A 21841-nucleotide genomic window follows, 5' to 3' on the forward strand; every position below is an offset into this window, starting at 1 on the left:
CAGATACCTGCCCCCATGCCTGTGGGCTTCTCTGTGCTACAGAGCCTCTGCCACCGTAGCTGTGTCACCATAGCCATGCCAGCAGAAATCAATAGCATAGATGCAGAGCATGCTGACAGGAGTGTTTTTGCTGTCATGGCTTCAACACCTCCCTCAGTGTCACAAACCATGCCAGCTGAAGTCCTCTTCTGTCACTGTAGCTGCTTTACACCAGGGAATTTGCTGCCTTAGTTATATAGCTGAAGGGTGTAGAAAGATGGTGCCCTTTAGCTGGCATAGTTGTGCCATCTGTATCTGCTTATCTTTTGAATGACTGCCCACTCTCTTTTGCAAGAGTTCCTTTTTAAATCCTGTTGTAGTTATTTTGTTTTGCCAGGCTTTGACCCTTCCTGGTCCATACCACTTTTTGCTAGTTGGCATGAGGTAGAGGTGGAACCATCAAAGTTAATAATGTAGGCATTGTCCCTTAGTACCTTGAAGTGTTTGTTGAGAGATAGCTGTCTTAAACTGGTTATTTCTTCTGTCTGTTTTTCCAGACATCTCTCTTATTGAGCTAAATCAACATAGTCATACAATAAACAGCCGTGTGACTAAGTCAATAAATAATATTCAAAATTAGCATAGGGCAGCTCCAAAATCACCACAGTCCTGTCTTTAGACATGTCACAATTTGCTGGTCTTTTTGAAGAACCCACAGCAGCAGGAGTCAACCTGAAATGCTGTTGAAAGGGCTTGTGAATGATGACAGGTAGCTTTATACACCCTGAAGGCACACTTTAGAAAGCAGAAGTAGTGCATCCTCCCTCTGACTTGGAGGTTTTATGTAGAAAAATGGTAAATTTGCTGCAAAGATCCTTTCAAACTAAGAGCTTATGCATGAAGGTGTCAGTTCCATGTGCTGGTTCCTTTATAAATTCCCACATACCTGACTTTTTCCACTTAGATAAAGGACACTTTCCTTAGGACATACACTGAAGCTATCCAGAATTACAATGGGAATGATGAGAGAAGCCGCGCAGTGGATGACGTACAACAAAGTGTAAGTTTAAAAATCTCTCTGAGAAGAAAAAAAGATGTAAATGAAATTTATTTTTGTTTTATTACAAACTGTGAAAGGTTAAGTGATATTGATTTACAAATGGTTTGACTGGTTGCCTAGTTCCAATATTTGATACTTAGTATAGAGTCAGGTTTCTCAAGAGTTGGGGTGATATGCTGGTCCCCAGTGAAATCTGTGGGAATTTTTCCAACAGCTTCCATGGGCCAAGGTGTTCTTTGGGGTTTTTACCAGCCATTACCAGCCAGTTTGGCTAAGGTTGTTTTCTTTTTGTTGGGATCATAGAATCGTAGGAAAGTAGGGCTGGAAGGAGCGTTCTGGTAAGAGGAGGGGTACATTGTTGGCTCCCTTCTGATCTTCTCACATAATAGTTTGTTTATGGTAGAGTACTTACCTTTCAAAGTATTCAGGTGCCTCATTCTTCTGGCTGGCCAGACAGACCAATTGCAATCCGATTGAAGTCGATGGGAATTTAGCTACTAGCTTTTAAACGAGCAGGATATAGACCCAGACATACTTTGAAAATGAGTTTCAGAGGGTAAGTTTTCTCTGATGGATGAAATCTCAAGTTGTGCAGATAACTTATAATTCTGGTTTCCTTTATCATTCCACTCTCATTCTTTTCTAGCTGAGCTGCTGCGGCATCCAGAACTACACCAACTGGAGCAGCAGCCCCTACTTCTTTGAACATGGGATTCCCCCAAGTTGTTGCATGAACTCCAGTGACTGTAACCCCCAGGATCTGCGCAATATGACTGTGGCTGCTACTAAAGTAAATCAGAAGGTGAGGACCACTTTGTGCTGAAGGCAACTGACATGCAACCATCCAGTAAATTAGTATCACACATTGCTATGTACAGCTGCATTTGTTTCAATTGACATGGAGAGCATTGAAACTGGGGATAGGTAAAGGGTAGCAATGTTTGCCTGTTTCTGCCCACTGCTTGTTACCGGACTCTTAAGCTGATGTTTCCCAAACAGCTTGACACAGAAGCCCTAGTGGTAAAATGTGGGCTCATTTCCCATATCAATCACACCTGTTCAGGAACAGTGTCTCACAGCGAGTCAAAGTTGGCAGAGTTGTACGGGCCATGTCAGTCAACACTTCCCTGCTTATTCATGCCGACTCTTTGGGGGTTCCATTTTTTCATAGCTTGTTATCTGAGAGAAATTCCAAGCACTGGATGCTGCAAGTCAGCCCAAACAGAGGAATGAATGATGGAAAGCATTGTGATTAGTTAGCTATGTTCACTGTGCCTCTTAGTGTCTCATTAGGCTATGCATTGCTGCAGGCAGGACAGACCTAACTGCAACCTCTCATCAACCTAAAGAAGAAGATTGGGAGAGTAGAAAAGAGAGAGAGAGAGAGAGAGAGAGAGAGAAAGAGAGAGAGAGTGAATAAGCCAGCAAACAAATATGTTGGCTATAGGAGAATAAAAATGCAGAAAATATAAAGTAACAGAAAAGGGAGAATAGCGTAATGGATAGAAAATACACTGCTTATACTTGTTGTGTGAATGTACTTTCATTGCTGGCACAGAATTTCTTTTCTGATCTGTTCCCGCCCTCCAAAAATGTTTTCAGGAGAGATAGGAAACAAATTGCCCATAAAAGGAATAATTGAAATGAAACCCTAATGCTGAGTTACACCAGAGACCAATTTGCCCCATAGTGTTTAGCAATTTCTTTCCCTTGTTGTTTCTTCATAAATCCAAGGTAACTGTTGATGCACAGAATTATTGGAGTATAACAGGAAACCCTGGGAATTGTTGGCCGTGTTTCTATTTTTTTGTCCTTTTCAGCTGTGAATCACCTGTGAATCAGGAACTTGAAATAATGATTTAAGTTTCACATCTAGGACTCTTTATTTCAACTGTTTTCAAAGGTAGACTGTTTTTGTAGCACACAGAGAAGAGGATAACATTGGATTAGCTTCTACCAACTCATTCTTCAACCATGGTAGCCTAAGGAGAGCCAGTCACTGCTGATGTACTTGAAACTGTGATGATGTCAGTCAGTTGTGTAACAGCTGCTATCGGTGTAATATTGCCGTGTTCACAGAGTTTAAAGGAGAAGCAAAAACAGTAATTTTCACCAGTTAATTCATGCCAGATTCTGCCTTTTGTAGTGGAACATATAGTGGGACTATACTGAAGCTGAAGTCCCAGCAATGTCAGGAGCCAGTACCTATGCATATTTCATAGATTTTCATAGATTTCATAGACATTAGGGCTGGAAGGGACCTCACAAGATCAGTCGGTCCAGCCCCCTGCCAAAAGGGCAGGAAGGCAGCTAGGGTCAAAGGATCCCAGCAAGATAAGCATCCAAATGTTTCTTAAACATGTCCAGAGTAGGTGCTTGCACTACCCCTGGGGGGAGTCCATTCCAGGCCTTAGAGGCTTGGACAGTAAAGAAGCTTTTCCTTATGTCCAACTTAAAATGGTCTTGCAGGAGTTTGTGACTGTTTGACCTTGTCATCCCTTGGGGTGTTCTTGTGAACAGGCATTCCCTCAGATCCTGATGCACACCCCTTATATACTTATGGGCTGCCACCAAGTCACCCCTGAGCCTGCACTTCTCCAGGCTGAAGAGTCCCATGGTTCACAGCATGTCTTCGTAAGGCCTGTTCTCTTGCCCTCTGATCATGTGTGTGGCTCTCCTCTGGACTCTCTCAAGCTTCTCCACATCCTTCCTGAATTGTGGAGCCCAGAATTGGATGCAGTACTCCAGCTGCGGCCTCACCAAGGCTGAGTACAGTGGGAAGATGACATCCTGGGTCTTGCTTGAGGTTCATCGGTAGATGCAAGCCCGAGTTTTGTTTGCTTTGTCGGCTGTGGTATTGCATTGATGGCTCATGTTTGTCCTGTGGTCAGTCATGACGCCCAAGTCTCTTTTGGTCATGGTGTTAGTGAGTGTAGTATTGCCAAGCCTATGAGTGTGATGTCGGGTTTTTTTCCCTGAGGTGGAGCACCTTGCATTTCTCCGTATTGAATGCCATCAAGATTTCATCTGCCCCCCTTGCAAACCTATCAAGGTCGGCCTGGATCACCAGCCTATCCTCAAGTGTGGACACTCTTCCCCAAAGTTTGGTGTCATCAGTGAATTTAGCCAGTCCGCTTCTGACACCAGAGTCCAGATCATTTATAAAGACATTAAAGAGTACAGGTCTGAGAATGGAGCCATTGGAGTCAACTACCACTCTCTGCCTCCAATCTCGGAGCCAGTTCCCCAGCCATTGGACTGTAGTGTAGTCAAGGCCACAGTTTCCCAATTTTTCCAAGAGAACATCATGGGACACCAGGTCAAAGGCTTTCTTAAAGTCCACATATATGAAGTCAACCTCTTCCCTTTTGTCCAGGTGATACATCACCTAGTCATAGAAGGAAATGAGATTGGTCAGGCAAGACCTACCCACAATAAGCACATGTTGGCTATCCTCAGAATGTTGCCTTCTGTTTGTCTGTCAAGAATGGTTTCTTTGATAATTTTTTCCAAGATCTTTCCAGGGATTGAGGTCAAACTAATTGGCCTGTAGTTTCCCAGATCTTCTTTATTCGCATTCTTGAAGATGGGCACTACATTGGCCCTCTTCCAGTCTTTAGATAGTGTCATAGTGCTTAGGGTTGGAAGGGACATAAACAGAACATCAGGTCTGACCCCCTGCCCTAGGCAGGAGCAGTTGCTGGGGTCATATCACCCCAGCCAAATGTCTGTCTAGCCTCCTCTTGAAGACCCCCAAGGTAGGAGAGAGCACCACCTCACTTGGGAGCCCATTACAGAGCCTGGCAGCCCTAACTGTAAAGTAGTGTCTCCTGATGTACAGCCTGAACCTTCTCTCTAACAATTTACTTTGCCCAAGTGCCACAAATTCTCAAATATCCTTGCCAATGGCTGCACTATGATGTCTGCCAGTTCCTTTAGCACTCTTGGGTGCTATCTAACTGGCCAGCTGATTTGTGGGTGTCCAGCCTCTCAAGGTGCTCCCTCACAAGATCTGTGCCAATGGTGGGCATATATTCACCCTCACTCTGGTGGATGAGTGGACATTTGTGTGTGGGTTAGTTTACAGTACAGAGGCTCTGCTCTATAACAATACAGCTAACCCAGCAAAGTCCCATGATGGTGAAATAGCTTATTCTAGAAGAAGAAGCTTCTTGTGCTGATGTAGTTAAACCACGATGTTGAATGACATAAATTATACCAGCATATGGAGTTATGATACTGTATTTTGTAAGGTGGGCTAGGCCTAAGGTTTACCTAAAAGATGGATAGAGCCCAGAGCTCAACTTCACAGGTGACTAGCACCCAAGGGGTGCCAATGAGGAGAAAGCCCAGTGCATCTCAAATACATGGTTGCTTTTCCTTTTGCAAAGACAGAAGGTAGGAGAGAGATTACAGTCTGTGTTCTGACTGGGACCAGACAAGTGCCTGTCTTGATTGATATAGGATCTTGGCAACATGGCTTTTATTTTTTAGCTACATACAAAATGGAAATAAATCACAATCTGAAGGAAAAGTTGTGGGGTCATTAAACAGGCAAACAAAACAAAAAGCTTATGAGAAGCTGTAGAGATGATCCCTCCCAAGTTTAAAGTAGTTGTAGTTATCTTGTGGTCATGTTTTGATTTGTACAATGGGCAGACTGCACAGGATTCATACTCACTGAAAAAGGAGCACAATTTTTGTTTTGATTTTATTTTTCTAACTGGTCTTTGTTCTCAAATAACGGATGCAATTATTTCACTGAATTTTCCAGGGGTAATTTGGGGAATTGTTTTCGGTTTTCTGACATTGCAGTTAAATCTAAGGTTTAAAGAGCTCTGCTTAGCAGGTGTGTCAGATCTCTGAACTTCCCAAAAATCTAGAACAAAATGGAAAGTTTTAGGGAGAAATAGGAATGAAAATGAAGCAGTGGGAACTGAATGGCTGTGTACTGCAGTTTGGAGGGCTTCGTGGCTTCTGAATTGAGTCCTATTGCGTTGTTGGTAAAGAAAAGGAGGTTATATGATATTTGGTTGCCTACATGTGACTTAGAAAAATGGAGAAACGGGGTCACTATGTTGCAGAAGACTTTTTCGTGCTCCATTGTAAATCTATTTGATACACGGCCTTTTCTGCAGTTGGATAAAATTTGCAAAGTGAGAGGTCTCAGAAAGTTAATTGATTTATGAAAATATCCTGAGGCATAGTGATGAATTATCAGAAGTTGGTTGGTCAGACCACAGGACTGTAGGCTAGAAATTCTGAGATTCAGTGTGAACTCTGCTACTAATTTGGTAAGCGACCTTGGCTAAATCATTTAATCTCTGCATGTCTGTTTCTTCATCTGTCAAATGAGGCTAATACCTAACTCTCAGAGCTGTCATTAGGATTAGCTAATTAATATTTGCATGCTGCTTTTAATCTTCAAAGTGCATTGCAAACAATGCCTAAGAATTATTTTTCTCTAAAATTCAGATAAAGGATCAAACGTATAGTGTTGCAAATGCCAAATTGGCATTTTTACACTGAGTATCTGCCTAGTTACAGCACAACCAATGTTTCAGGTATTTTTGGTAATAGCGGCATGGCTCTTGGGTGCTGCATATACCCTTATTATGCAAAATAATGACTGAGCAATTAATCTGTAATCATGCAATAAAATGCAGAAAACATCCTGGTGCACTGGAAAAACATGGCCTTCTAATGAGGCAAATAATCACAAGTATTTCATTGGCATGCTTTCATTTTAATAAAACCTTAAAACACTCTCAGATTAACATCATTCTTAGATGTTACGTCATTTGAAGACTGTTGAACAGATTTGAGAACCTTGGAAAAAGGCTGGGTAAGCGTTGAGTCATGTGTAGCCAAATGAAAAAATTAGTTGAGAAATCTAGCCTCGTTTTATAATCCATGTGGTATACAGCCACAGTTGCTTGTTACATGAATAAGTTGACAAATATTGCACGATACAATTAGGAGTTAATATGTATGTTGAAACATCACAAAATAAATTATGAGTTTGCTCATCCTGAGCTGCTATTAACTTCATCTGTTTCATAGTTAGTTCCAAGATTTAAAAAAAAAAAAAAGCACATAATATTACAAAGGCGGTTGAAAAAATCAGGTAATTGGGAATAGCTTGCATTAACAAAAGATATTGTTATCTTCTTCTGACCCCCTAGTTTGTCACATAAGGCTGATGTATCCTCTAAGGCAGTGGAGCTTGATCTTTTGTTACCTTGGGCCAAACGAGGGGTATGGGACCACTTACACCAGGATTGAGCCTGGAGGCCTCATGCTGCCTCCATGCAGCCCTGCATGTGGGTATCAGGCTCCGTAGCCCCTCATGGCCTCCACCTACTTCTGTGTGCCTGGGGACCCCACACTGCCTCTTCCCAATCCCATGTGTGGGAATTGGGTTCCAGGGCTCTGTGCCACCTCCATCTGGCCCCCTGAGTTGGATTTGTGTTCAGGGCCCTGTGCTGCCACCTCCCGGTCCCATGTGCTGAGATCCAGTGTGGGGGCCTTGTGCTACTCCCACACTGGGATTGGGCCCCCACACCTCTCTGCACACCTGACTAATGCACTGGGCCACAGCTTGTGAGGAGCCCCATGAGCCAGATTATAAGGTTCTGGGGATTGGATCTGGCCCATGGTTCAGGGGTTGAGCACCCCTGCTCTAAGGAAATGCCTATGATCTTGCATGAATGAAGCCTACATGCATCTGTGTGTATATGAGTAAATACATTGCCCTACCAGAGGTGAGGACGAGACAATATTTCCATTTTTGATGCTTACTGTACAGTTGACAAAGATATAACATCTGGTAAAAAAAATTGCAGGAAATAAGTTTTTAATCAGTTTTGGGGACAGAGCCTGGCAGGTAGGGAAGGGGGGTGTGTGTGTGTGTGTGTGTGTGTGTGTGTGTGTGTGTGTGTGTGTGTGTGTGTGTGTGTGTGTGTGTGTGTGAGAGAGAGAGAGAGAGAGAGAGAGAGAGAGAGAGAGAGATTCATTGTAACATCCATCTGTAAGTGGAGAAAGCAAATTCTAAACCTATCTAAACATATATTTATTTTGGGAAAATAATTTAGGAAAATATACATATTGCAAGTGAGATGTAAAAAGGCGTATCCAGGAGAAGAGCAGCATATACGCAAGAATCCTCTGCCCTCTGTGGAGAACTACTGTTGATTCCAAAGGCTGTTTGTTAAAGTAGAGGGGAGCAAGGGAATTGATGGGCACTCAAGGGCTGGACTGTAGATCAAGAATGTGGATTTAAACTTTTTTTTTTTTTCAAGTCTCAGACCACCCTGGAGGAAACACAGTACAAACCAACTTCATGATATAAGCATCTAATAAACTGTTTCAAACCATGCTTGCCGCCCCTACCAGGACAAGGCCATGGAGAATGCCTCGCAACACATCTGAGGAATGTTTGTATTAAGCAGCACATTCCTAGTTAGGCTTCCCCACCCTCGCCCAACCTGGATGTTACCGTCTGTTTCTGTTCTGTTTTCAGATCAGCTCTGTACAAATGTTTAATTTTTTTAATAAAACTTTATATTTAAATTTTTTTAAAAACACATGGGGCACTCAAAAATTTTAACAGCATAGCATTGCACTTCCTCCTTAGGCTGACAGATTTGTTTACAAAATCTTTTTTTCCGTCACCACCATTATTGGGTAAACTCCTCGCTTGACATTAGCTTACTTTATTTGTTTTTCAGTAGTTAAAGTCGTGTTGGACATCATGACAAAAATACTCAATATCTGACTAAATCCAGCTTACTTGAGAGGGATCCCTGTATATATACTTGTAAAGAATGATTGTTTGTCTCTCTTTCAGGGCTGTTATGATCTGGTGACCAGTTTTATGGAGACAAATATGGGAATCATAGCTGGAGTGGCTTTCGGAATTGCTTTCTCACAGGTATACAGTTTTACTGCATAAATTAAGTGGGGGTTTTCTCTTTTTTTTCTCCTTGTTTGCCTAAAGAAAGGATTATGGTAAAGGATGGAGCTCAGAGTGCTCATTAGTCCTTAAGTCATCTGCTCATTGATTTTCTTTTTTCAACTTAAATGAAGTTTCTCCTTGGGAATATCAGTTACGGTTCAACTAATGACTAGCTGAAGGAAAACAACTTGTCCCTCCATTGGGTCAAATAGAGGTTAACCCAATAAACCATTGACTTAAATGGAGCATAAATAAATAGTTGATCCATATTTTGCATAGATTTTTCACTCATCAGGCTTTCTTAAGTTGTGGTGGAACTCAAAGATATTTAAAAATAAGAGCATAACTTTGGGGTGTTCCATTATACAGGTGGCAGGGTTTTTTTTGTCTAGAGTGTTTGTGATGTTTTACAAAAAAGCTCAATAAATGTTCAGTTAGTTAGGATAGAAGAGGACAAATTGTTAATTCTGCCGAAGCAAAAATCCTCTGACATATTACGAAGGTGAGCCCCTTTAACCTAGTAGTTTGGTTTCCCCAGGTCCAAACAGTGTGGAATTGCATATAGAGATATGCCAGAAGTACCAGCTTCTCTCCTTTAGCCAGACATGCTTGTCACAGGGCAAGTAAAGAGGATAATTATGAAGCTGATTCATGGCTCCCTGACATCAGTCAAAGAAGCCTGGGGACTCATGGAGCTTGGAACAGATGCTTCAGATCCTGACCACCAGGAATACCGTCAGCACCTTCCACCATGCTTTAATTGCCAGTAAGAAATGAGTCCTACCCATTCATTCTTGCTCTGTGTGCCCATGCCCATTAGTTAGGCAATGTAGATGGCTCTAGAGGGGTCCTGAGTATGTTTCCTTGCCCCCATCTGTCAGGCTGTCCTGAGACACAGAGGTGAAAGAATCTCCTAGCTGCTCTAAATAGTTTGCACCACTTATTTGTCTGGTTTGGGGGCACAGAGCAGGAGTGAATGGGCAGGGCATGTATCTCACCAAGGGGCCAGAGTGCAGCTGGAAAGCAGCACAGTCCTGGGCTTAGAAAACAAACCAGAACAGTGAGGTTCCTGCCAATTCATAGCATTGTTAAGCTACTTACCTCTAAAAGAATATTTGCCTCATCTCTCCTTAGCCATACATGTTTCCCTGTAAACGCTGAACTTTAAAAGGGTCGGTACAGATGGGATTTGTTTGCTCACATCATGTTACAGATTCGGAAGTGTAAATCTGGTTGTGTGAGGCACCATTTCAGAAAAAAAGAAATCCATGAGAATTAAATGCTAAATAGGTTTATTCTGCTTTACCATCAAACATGGGAATTCTGCCAGTGTGCTGCAGGTCTGGGCAGTGCTCTCATCAGCTAAAAACACCAGTGAGACTTTCCTCTCTATGGCAGTTTGCGTAATACATCAGTTCTCCCTCTTTGCTTGATCTGAACATTCAGCCCTTCTGTTCCACATGACATCTTTTAGAGAGTCTAGTGTCAACCAACTTTTTCTTAAAATTTGAAGGACAAAGTTAGGAGCAACTGGCATTGGGGTAGAGCGAAAGAGCTCTATTCAGTGCCGCTATTGAAAGTTTCAGCACTTGAGCATCATTCCAGGATATTGTCACAGTGGGCTATTGTCTTATCATTGTTTTAGTCTGAGTAATGCCAGTCCCTTGCTGAATCAAGCCTATTTCCATGTCCTTCTGCATAACTACTGCTATGTAATGAGGAAAACTTACCAGATTTTTACCTGCAGAAGTGAGCCACAGGTAGCCTTCAGTGGGTTTGTTGGATCAAACTTCTGATTTCTCTCAGAGGAGGGATCATTATATCCTCACTCAGGGGAAGACAAAGAGCCACATGAAAATGTTCTTGCCTCGGGTTATAGTTGTGAGAAAATCTGATGCTTTGCCATTGCACAGTGTACTGGTAGTCAGTTGTGCATGAAATACTTCAGACCACTGACTCATCATTTATGCGGACACACTCAGCATAGGCTTGGGTATTAGTTCCTTGGTAACCAGAAACTGTGATGTCATTTGCTTTTTTCCACTGTATGTCAGTTCTTGATAAATTGTAATAGGCAACTTTTTCTTTTTTTGTAGCCTTAAATATTCCATTACTGTGTTGTCTGGCTTTTTTATTCTGTCTTAGATAGTCAGAATATTTTTCAGTGACAGATTTAAAACAGAAATTCCATTGAAAAGGTGTAACAATTTCTGGCACACTTTGGCATATGCATTCATGTACAATTACGGAAAACTGCAAGATAATTCTTAGATTAGGGTCCGTCTTACATATGCATCACAAAATCTGCTTTCCCCTTGTCATACCTATAATTAATCTATATAGGAGCAGCAGTGCTCTGACATGGCTGAGAGTTGTTTGCAGCTGGGAGGAGAATATAAGAAGAGCCACACTGAAATTTTGTTAGAGTTTTTACTTTTTGTACAGTAGGCAATCAATAATGAATGGGCTAAGCCTGCTATTGATGGAAGCTAGAAAGAAAGAGATATAGGGAGATGCATTTCCTGAAACAGGGATCTTGCTGGCACAGAGTAGATTTTTTTAATGGCAATCTACAGATCTGAGCAAGATTAAAGTGAACTGCAATGTGCTACTGGCCATTATTTCTGCCTGATGGCAGTATATCCTCTCAGTAGCTGGGGGAGGGGGCATGATTGACTTCCAGTAGGCCATACATCCTTAATGGGAGACAGGGCATAGCATATTAAACAAGAAAACTTTTCATTCCACTTTAGAGTCTACCTTCCTTGTTTGTGAGTGGGAAGAGGCCACCTTTACCTTTGTGGAGCAGACAGAATTTGGCTTTATATATGAAGACAATAGGAGAGCTGATTATTGATTATTATTAATCTGTTTTGACTGATCTAAGATGGATTAGATAAAAACTAATTTCAGATTGCACAGGGATGACCATAACATAATAGGCAGGGAGGCAGATTCCAGGTGGGGTTTCACTATTCTTGTTGAGAAATATTTAAATTTAAGTAAAAGATAAATCATCCTATTTTGTTCTTCCACAGCAGAGTGCATTTCAGGGCTGTTTTTGTGCATACATTTCTAGGGGTTGACCAGCACAAAGCATGTGCTGATTCTCAGAAAAATGGAAAAAGCTGATGCAATGGCGTGACATACCTTACTGCTCTGACACAGATTTCTAGGTTATAGTCAGAGATTGAAAAAGCTGCTTTGGCACTCACATCATCCATACAGTTGAGAAGCTCAGGCTTTGCTTGTTGAGCTTCAAATAATAACATCTCAAATTGTTTTTGGGGTTGAATGCTGATACTGACTTCCAGCTGGATTAATTTTTAGCAGGTATTCTTCAGGAAAGAATGATTCATACAGCCTGTACAACATAAAATAGAACTGTCCAAGTAGTATACATCAGGGACAGTTTTGCCTACAGAAAATCTACGGTGGTTTTAAAGGTCACAGCAGCATTTTCTAGGTTAGAATTGCATTTGGGTTACTCGTTAAATGGGGAAGATTAAAGTGCAGTGTTAGAGCCTTATTTCCAGTTACGTTGTAGGATGCAGAGGCAGCATACTGTCCACATGCTGTGAATCAATCCTTCAAAATTCAAGGATACTGATTCATTTGGGGATCTTTTATTATGTGGTTTGAGGAATAAACTTGAGTAGTTGTACCTATTGTAAGCCCACTTTAGGCAGAAGTGTAACCTTTCAAGTTGGTTCCCAGAGCTCACGGTGGGGGGAGGGGACATGCACTCGCAAAAAAGGAAGCTGTGCCTTGGCCTGACTTAAAAAATGCTGCTTAACGTATGATTTATTGTAAAAGTTAATTTATCAAGGGCTATGTGACAGACTTTTAGCAGGGTTTTCTTTGTGTTTTAAAGTATTGGTTTAAAAAAGTCCTAATGGGTATTTTAAAGAAGCATAGCATGAAATTACTCCTTCAAGTGGTCCTAAACAGGCAGTCAGTTAAAAGGCTTTAGTCCTGATTCTGGCTTGAATGTACATATATCTGAGAAAAGCAGAATAGCTGAGTAGATATAGCTGGGCATGGATGCTGATCAGACAGAGGAACAGGCTTTTTTGGCAGAAACACTCCAGGGCATCAAAGCTTTATGGGCATTCTCCTTTACAGATGCCACTCAGCGCAAAGGAAACAATAAAGGCTGATAAACATGGTGTTTAACAAAAGAGACTAGAGCATGGGGAGTTGTATGCATGTCATACTGAGGATTGAAAGCACTACATGATAAATCAAGGAACTAAAGGTGGAGTGTCAGTCTTGCTGGAGAAAGCAGAATTTTAGAGTATCTGATCTGTTAATGAAAGCCTGGTTCATGAAACATGGCAAGATTTGTACTTATGGCCTTGAACAGAGTTGTAGAGGGGCCAGGCACTGAAAATGACAGAGCACAGAGGATAGGAAGACCAACTAGGAAAGGGAAGATGAAGTCATGGTTCAAATTTTGCACTTTGTAAATAATTACAAAGTAGTGCTTAGTTAAGCAAAGAGTATTTTATATCTTCAAGTCACTTGAAGAATATTAATTCTCACAAAACTCCAGCGAAGCAAGTATTATTAATGCAAGTCAGTTGTTGTGAACGTGTTGTTAGGTACTTCCTAAGTGTTTTGTTTCATTTTGACTTCAATGTTATGGTCTACATATACCTGGATTTGAGAACAGAAACCACCTGTAAACACAGAACACCTCGAAGTTAACTTTTTAGTTAATCTTTGACTGGCAGGGTATTGATCCAGCTGTACCAACCTTCATCATGAGTGACCTGAGTTTCCCATTGAACCCCCAAAATTTGCCACCATTTTCAGATTACTGGCATTCTTGGTATGATCACATTCTTTTCAGGCACATTCTTGAAGTTTTCAGAAGAGTGCATGAGGAGAAAGATTTTTTTTTTCTTAAACAGAGATGGGGCAATATAAGTGTAGGTATAGAGGAGTAAGGCTGGAAGGGACCTCCAGAGATCATCTAGTCCAGCCAAGGATGGAATCTGCAACCTTGGTCTTATTGGTATCATGCTCTAACCAACTGAGCTAAACAGCTGTTTTCTATGAGCTTGGGACTCTGACATTCTTGTTCTTAATCCTGAAAGACCATAGAACTAGAAATAGAAAGAGAAATAGTATAGATATAGCACTTCTGAGAAGACAGAAAATATGTAAGGTTAAGAACGTAACTTCTGTCAATTGCTTTTTGGATAAATTGGTCTCCATAAATGTTCACTTCTCGGCATATGTTACTAAAAGTTTAACATTACCAGAAATGCACAGAAAACAATCAGATCTATAGAAGACAATCTATAGAAAACAATCAAAATTGATTGGCAGAAGTAAGAATAAGAATCATAGAAAATTAGGGTTGGAAGGGACCTCAGGAGGTCATCTAGTCAAACCATCCCTAACTAGATCATTCCAGCCAGGGCTTTGTCAAACTGGACTTCAAAAACCTCCAACAATGGAGATTCCACAGCCTCCCTGAGTAACCTGTTCCAGTACTCCACTACACTCCAAGTGAGTAAGTTTTTCCTAACATCTAACCTAAACTTTCCTTGCTGCAACTTGAGACCATTGCTTCTTGTTCTGTCATCTGCCACCACTGAAACCAGTTGAACTCCATTCTCTTCGTTACCACCCTTCAGGTAGTTAAAGGCTGCTATCAAATTGCCCCTCAGTCTTTTCTTCTGCAGACTAAATAAGCCTAGTTTCCTCAGCCTATTCTCAGAAGTCATGCACCCCAGCCCCCTAACCATTTTTGTTGCCCTCCGTGGGACTCTCTCCAACTTATCCACATCCTTTCTATAGTGTGGGGTCCAAAACTAGACACACTACTCCAGATGTGGCTTCCCCAGTGCTGAATAGAGGGGAATAATTACTTTCCTTGATCTGCTAGCGAAACTAATGCTGGTCATCGTGCTATTAACCTTCTTGGCAACAAGGGCACACTGTTGACTCATATTCAGCTAGTCCACTGTAACCGCCAGGTACTTTTCTCCAGAGCTGCTGCTTAATCAGTTGATCCTCAGCCTGTAGCAGTGCATGGCATTGTTCTGTTCTAAGTGCAGGACTTTGCACTTGTCCTTATTGAACCTTATAAGATTTCTTTTGGCCCAATCCTCCAGTTTGTCTAGGTCACTCTGAATCCTAGCCCTACCCTCCAGTGTATCTACTACTCCTCCCAGCTTGGTGTCCTTCACAAACTTGCTGAGGGTACATTCCATCTCATCTTCCAGATCATTAATTAAGATATTGAACAATTAATGAAGATATTGAACAAGAGGGGCATATTACTTGTCTCTAAGAATTCTATGTTCTCTCATCATGCCCTCCCCTTTTCACCAAAAATCTGATACAGGAAGAAAGCTGTGATGAAGGCAGATTGTGGTAGAAATCTGGAGCCTATTTTTTTAATGAATACTTCACTTTTACAGTTTAATTATATATTGTTTATTCCCCTCTTACATCTGGAACCCATGTGATTGGCTTGGTATGCATATATACACACTATTCTGGGACTAATACATGATTGTTTAGCACTGTACAAGTAAAAACTAGAGGAATGTTCTCCTGATGACTCTTGTTTTCAGTGCCATTCAAATAAAATAAGTCTTCCTTTTCTGTGCATGTGTGAGATATAAGCCCTGCATGAAGTACATTTAGATTGTAAACTCTGTGGGAGTCTGTACTCTGTTTATACATTGCCTGGCATGATGGGGTCCTATCCTTGGTCAGTCCATTGGCACTACCACAATACAGTTAATAATAATAAAAATATAAGGCATCAAACTGGCTTAACTACTTGTTTTGTTTTTTAGTTAATTCTTTAATGCCCTTTGATGCATGTCCCATTCGAGTATTCATTCTGTTATACTGTTGTGCTATGTACTGATTGTATTACATTCTGTTCATGGTCAGCCCATGTAATCAGCCCAATTTAAACCACACATGCTGGATTTGTTGGTATCTCGCAGTGGTAGTCTAGGTTTTGATGAATACATTCAATTTTGTGACTTTTAAAGTAGCAGCCCTTCCATGCTCTGGAGTACTGCTGAAATCTCATTGTGGGTGGCATGTGGAGGAGGAGGGAAGCCTGTGCACTTGTGTGTGCATGCACTTGCTTGCTCATGCATCCTTCTCTTCCTCTCCCCCCAAGTCTCATATGCAAACAAAGTAAACCATTATGGGATCAGCAAGGAACCAGTTAGGATCTTAAGACCAATTAGTACAATGAAAATAAAGAGGACCAGCCATGCTACCATTGTTACTCAATGTTACTACAGTGAAAAAGATAATAAAGCTCAGGAGTAACTTGCACATAAACTGAGGAAAATAAAATAAAACCCACAAATATTAAAAAGTAGTGGGAGATCCAGCCAGGACCCAGAACCCATTCAGAACATTGTGTTCGGTTCTGTATATAAAAGCTTCTATAACCTTGAAGGAAATATGCAGCAAATACATATATATCAGGAACCATTAAAAGAGGTATAGCTCTCGAAAAAAATGAGTCAGAGAAAGAAATATCACATAAAGTAGCAGTGGAAGTCTTCAAAGCCCTGTTGAGTAATAAAGCTGCAGAATGTGATGGGTTCTCAATAGGATTTTACAAACTGCCGAGTTGATAAAATCACTCCCATAGAGACTGGAATATTTAAACATTGAGATGTAATGCACAGCCAGACAACATTACGGCTGCTTGCAGACATTAAAAAAAAGAAAAGAAAAGAAAAATCCCGTGTACTTCAGCCCAGCTCTGTAGTGTCTATAAAGATCTGGCACTTCAGCAGGGCTTTTTGGTGCTTTCAATCAGCTATTAGATAGAAAAGCCAAAAAAAAACCCCATTAAAGCGCTTGATCTTTACAGACATCAGGCGAGCCAGGTTGAAGTAATGTGCTGCCTCTTCTGGGCATGTGCAGGCTTGGTATGGGAACATGCCGTGTGTAAAGTAAAGCACTATTTGGGTGGGGGGAATTATGTCTGCAAGCATCCTATGTGACATCAATTAATTGCTTGCCAAACAGAGTGAAAACTTTAGAGTGCTCGAGTCTGTCCTTTATATGAGGAGAGACTGAAAAAACTAGGACTTTTCAGGTTGGAGCAGTGATGACTGAGGAGAGGGAGGGAGGGGAAGACATGACAGAGGTCTATAACATTGTGAATGGTGTGAGAAAGTCAAGAGTGTATTATCTTTCCAAATACAGAATCTAGGGGGCACCCAATCAAATTATTAGGTTGCAGATTTAAATAAAATGAAAGAGAAGTATTTCAGTTGCATATAATACATGATTAACATGTGAAACTCATTGCCACAGGATGTTGTGGAGACTAGTGTAACTGGGTTCAAAAAGGGATTAGACAAATTTATGAAGAGGCTGCTAAACACAACAGGCAGATATGCAACCATGGGCTTAGGACATCCCAAAACCTATGACTGATGGGACCTGGGAGGGAATGACAGGATGGTTCACTCTATACTTGCCCTATTTCTTCTACTCTGCCTTTAAAGCATCCATTGCTTGCCTGTGTTGGAGACAAGGTCCTAGTAGCTTAGTATCCTTACTGTGGCTCAAGAGAACAGTTCACATACAGAGACCAAATTTCCCCTAACACAAACCTTAAAACATATGTGGGTAAAAGTTATGGCCTTGCTAGGCTGTGCTGTTGATGTAGACTGGGGTTTTCAAAACTGAAGAGGTGATTTGGCATCCAAATCTCTTTCAGCAGCTGTGAAAATATTGAAAAGATCAAGTGCTGTGGTTTTTAATAAGGGTCATGTTGGGTGTATTTTGTAACTTCTGTTCAGTCTAGTCTATACCTGAACTAAGATTAACCCTGTCACCTGATGTGCACAAATCCATGGTGGGAAAATTAACTCGAGTTCAGGAGAATTAAAGTTGTTCTTAAACATTAGTCCTTATGAAGTTGAGATGTTCTTAGGCACTATGGATAGTTTATCTTGCACAAACTTGCTTCTGTTTGGGCAGAAGCCATGTGTTTGGGCTACACCGGGCATGTCTACACATGCAATTAATGCTATAAAGGCTTACTGCTCAGTAAAATAGTGTGCAGTAAGTGTACACATGCTCCCTGTTAGGAGCAGCCCAATACAGGGTTACTTCTATCCTTCTCTGGCCCCTTGTATGAGCCAAGGGGAGCTCCTGGCTCCCCTATGGTGCTAGCCCGCAGGCTGGCAGAGAGCATGAGGTTGGTCCCCATGCACATGCAACCAGGAGAGATCTGCTGGCTGCAGTGGCAGCTGTCTCCTTGTCCCATACACATTGGGAGGGATCCTGATGTGCATGAGGCTGGGAGACAGCTGTCACTGCAGAATTCTTGCAGCCCTATGCACACTCTTCTGGGGCTGGGCAAGACCTGCCCCACTTTTGGGGCAGCACCTAGCCAGCTCCAGGCTGCAGGGGATCCTTCTGGGGGGCAAGACAGAAATCGTCTTGGGGAAATCCCTGGAGCTGGCTGGGAACTTTCTTTTGACAGTGTCATCTAAAGATCCTTAGATATTAGGGACCAGTATCACTTTTATGGGTAGGATTATACATTCATTCTCAGGGGTCATAAATGCACTTTAGGGAATGTAACACAGGGTTGGGGTAGTAGAAGGACAGAGTGATCAGCTTGTTAGGAGAAGTGGCAGTTACTGGTGAACTCTTTACAGAACTGAGAGAGTAAGATGCAACAGAATTAGAAGCCAGTTTGAAAGAGTAACCAGCAAGAAGTTAGCTGGGTGCCTGCTGTGCAATTCATCTGGAGAAGAAAAGTTTTTATTGCTAGCATATTTTGGCCTACATTCTTAAAAATCAGTTCTTTCTGGTATGCTCCATATACAGTAAATAGAAATATGAAAAGTGAGTTGTTTGGTGCCCTGAACAGATGCCCCACTGGACATGAATGAATGAGGTACAGCAGCTGTTACATACCACCCTTTAGCAAAAGTAGCTGTAACTCCTTAGAACAAATTCAGAATGGTTGATATTTCTGCAGAGGCAGTCCCTTCTCTTTACCTCTGCACATGGTTATGAACTGCAACAATGTGGATATGTTCATGAGTTAATTAGTTGACTAGTGCGGATGTGGAAATCACGGCTGAATTACTTGCAGTGTATTATACCATTGGTCTATACAGGAAAACACTAAACTGCAATGAGTAAAATAGTAAACTACTAAGAGATTAATAATAGTAATAATAATTTTAAAAATTTCTTTCTAATGGATGTGTTTTCAGGCTGTTAGTGATTTGCTGCTCTCACTGCATGTATTTTTGCATATGTTAAGGCACACAATTTTAATGCCATGCCTTGGGAGAACTCAGAGTGACTGGAGAAGGGCTTGCACAGCAATGATGACTGTCTAGCCCATCAGCACTGTGTTTCCAAATTTCAAACCATTTTATCTTTGAAGTTGCTTAACTTTTGTAAAGAAAGTGAAACATTGGATTTTGGCATGAGTAGGATTCCACTGAACACACTTCTAATGGTGCCTCTTATTTAATAGGGATGTTTATTGCTAACTATATGTTTACATTTAAGTGTACCTGCTCTGCATGCTGCCTATGGGCCTAGGAGTCAAGTAAATTCCTTTTCTTATTTATTCATAATAGTCCATAGTAAAGATTCTGCAGGTTAAGTTCTGGCCTTCGTTACTCCGATCTCCAAGGCTGCTATCTTTCAGGGATGTACCTTGGTAGTAGTGATGGGACACAGTAGACCCATTACAAGTTGTTCAAGTGTTTGTTGATTCATGTGCCATATATAAATCCAGCTCAATCTCTCATAGGCCAGGCAGTATACACTAGAATAAAAAGTAGTAAAAATCACCGAAGTAAGAAGGTGGGATTCTGATTATAAATGGGTGGGAAGACTGATGAAAAGGTGAGTGTTACTTTTTCTCATTGCTTTTTGAATTAGACCTGCACTTTTGTTGGCATATGACAGATATGGAACGTAAACTATTTGCTTTCAAGTAAGACATATGTCCGTTTTAAAAAGCTGCTATCAATGAATTTATTTGGCAGTCACTGGGCATGTCTACATGTGCATTAATGTGCTGTAATTATGGCATATTAAGTTTAGTGCTTGTAATAACTGGGACTAACTTAACGTGCCATAATCAGTGCTACTGCGCAGTAGCGCCAACACACATCTTTTTCACAACGCTAATGTGCAGCAGACTAATTTTACTACATATTAGCACATTAGCACAGCTTTTGCTGTGGCATGTTAATGTGCAGTAGAATTAGTCTACTGAGCTTCTAGCGTCTTGTGTAGACATGCCTATTGTGCATTACAATTACCCTTAACTCTGTGACTTTTTTTCCTCAGTTGATTGGAATGCTGCTGGCCTGTTGTCTGTCACGGTTTATTACTGCCAATCAGTATGAGATGGTTTAACAAGGTGAGCCTTTATCTTTTTACCACAGTATGCAGTTGACAAGATAGTTCAGTAGCTGTGCTCCACTCTTCATTACCCATGAAAGTTAACACATTTTAGATAGCTAAATGTTTTTATGCATTTTTTTTCTTTCTTAATTTCAGTGTTCTGCCTGGCAAAAAAGGGCAATTGTAACCTCACTTAAACATACAATGTATGAAAGCTTTGTTATCTCAGAATTTATTAAAAAATCAAGAAGAGAAAATTCTATTGTGAAGATCTGCAATTAAATTATTCACCTCTTCCTCCCCCCGCCCCCCAACCCCATCTCTTTCTCCCTATTCTTTCAGAGATGTGAAATACAGAGCCTGTCTCAAAATCAGGAACTGCAGAAATCAAGGAAGACTTTAAAGAATGTTACAGCACACACACACTCATACATGCACATGCACGCATACACACATAAGCGTGCATGCTTGTGTGAGCACACACACACACATACATGCGTGTGCACTCACACACACACACAAACCATCTTCTAGGCTCCGTACCATGCGTAGTGTACCATTCCGTGAAGTACCCTTGTGCCACAAAGAGTAGCCTGAATCATGCAGCATCTAGAAGTCCATCTTAAAGGCTCTGCACATGATGGCACTGTATGTATGTTCTTGGTCATACAGTAGTTGCATTGTAAGTTAACAAAGGTAATTCATTAACAGCATTGATCAGGCTGTGCATGTAGTGACTGGAGGGCATAATTAGCCTTTCACCATGGTTGATAAATGTTGCACACACATATAAACCAGTATATAAAATATATATTCTTTTGGGTTAATCTTAATTTCTTATTTTGTTAATTGCTTTACTAAGATTTTCATCCTCCCCCACAACTGCCCCCTTTCCCAAAACAAATTAAATCAGTAACATACCATAAAGATACTTAAAAAATAATGTTGAAATGTTGTGCTTGAAGGGAACTGTTATTCCTGATGTTCTTCTACATCTTTGATTCTTATTCAGTGTTGTATGCCTAGTGTGTAGGCTTTGTCTAGTGCATTTTGCCTCTGAACCTGAACCTGTGTGATACTGTTATTAAGCTGTGTTGTTGCTTACTATGAAGGCAGTAATTTTGCTTCTTTTATTTTTTTATTAGATAACTATGAACTAATGAAACCTTGCTGTACTGCGGCCTTCATCCTCTGTTTCCTTTCTTTTCTCTTCTCTTCTTTTCTCTTTTCTTCTTTTCTTTTCTCTTCTTGTGCATTGGAATTGCAGCCACCAAATACTTTGTCAAATCAATCAACAAAAAAGCAAAAATAAAAAAAAACAAAACAAAAAAAAACAAAACAAAACAAAAAACCAAGCATAAGGAATATTTTTGGGGGAAAGCAAAAGTTTAAAACCTTTTTAAAAAAAACAGGAATTTTTTAATGATGCCTCTGTCTAGCATGCCAAC

At 41.0% G+C, this 21841-nt stretch overlaps 1 protein-coding gene across 2 annotated transcripts in view; it reads left to right on the forward strand.

Moving 5' to 3' along the window:
• The window catches only part of TSPAN7 (tetraspanin 7), a 192264-nt gene extending 170463 nt beyond the window's left edge, over window positions 1-21801 (forward strand). For both annotated transcript variants that reach the window (XM_019525142.1, XM_019525141.1), the window contains exons 4-8: window positions 944-1039; window positions 1686-1841; window positions 8889-8972; window positions 20337-20409; window positions 20736-21801. In XM_019525142.1, the coding sequence (XP_019380687.1) occupies window positions 944-1039; window positions 1686-1841; window positions 8889-8972; window positions 20337-20405 (405 nt within the window). In that variant the 3' untranslated portion in view covers window positions 20406-20409; window positions 20736-21801. The remainder of the gene's footprint in view (window positions 1-943; window positions 1040-1685; window positions 1842-8888; window positions 8973-20336; window positions 20410-20735) is intronic.
• The last annotated feature ends 40 nt before the right edge of the window (window positions 21802-21841 follow it).

Source organism: Gavialis gangeticus, unplaced genomic scaffold (assembly GCF_001723915.1).
Source record: "Gavialis gangeticus isolate Ggan-Ray unplaced genomic scaffold, GavGan_comp1, whole genome shotgun sequence".
Lineage (NCBI taxonomy): Eukaryota > Metazoa > Chordata > Crocodylia > Gavialidae > Gavialis > Gavialis gangeticus.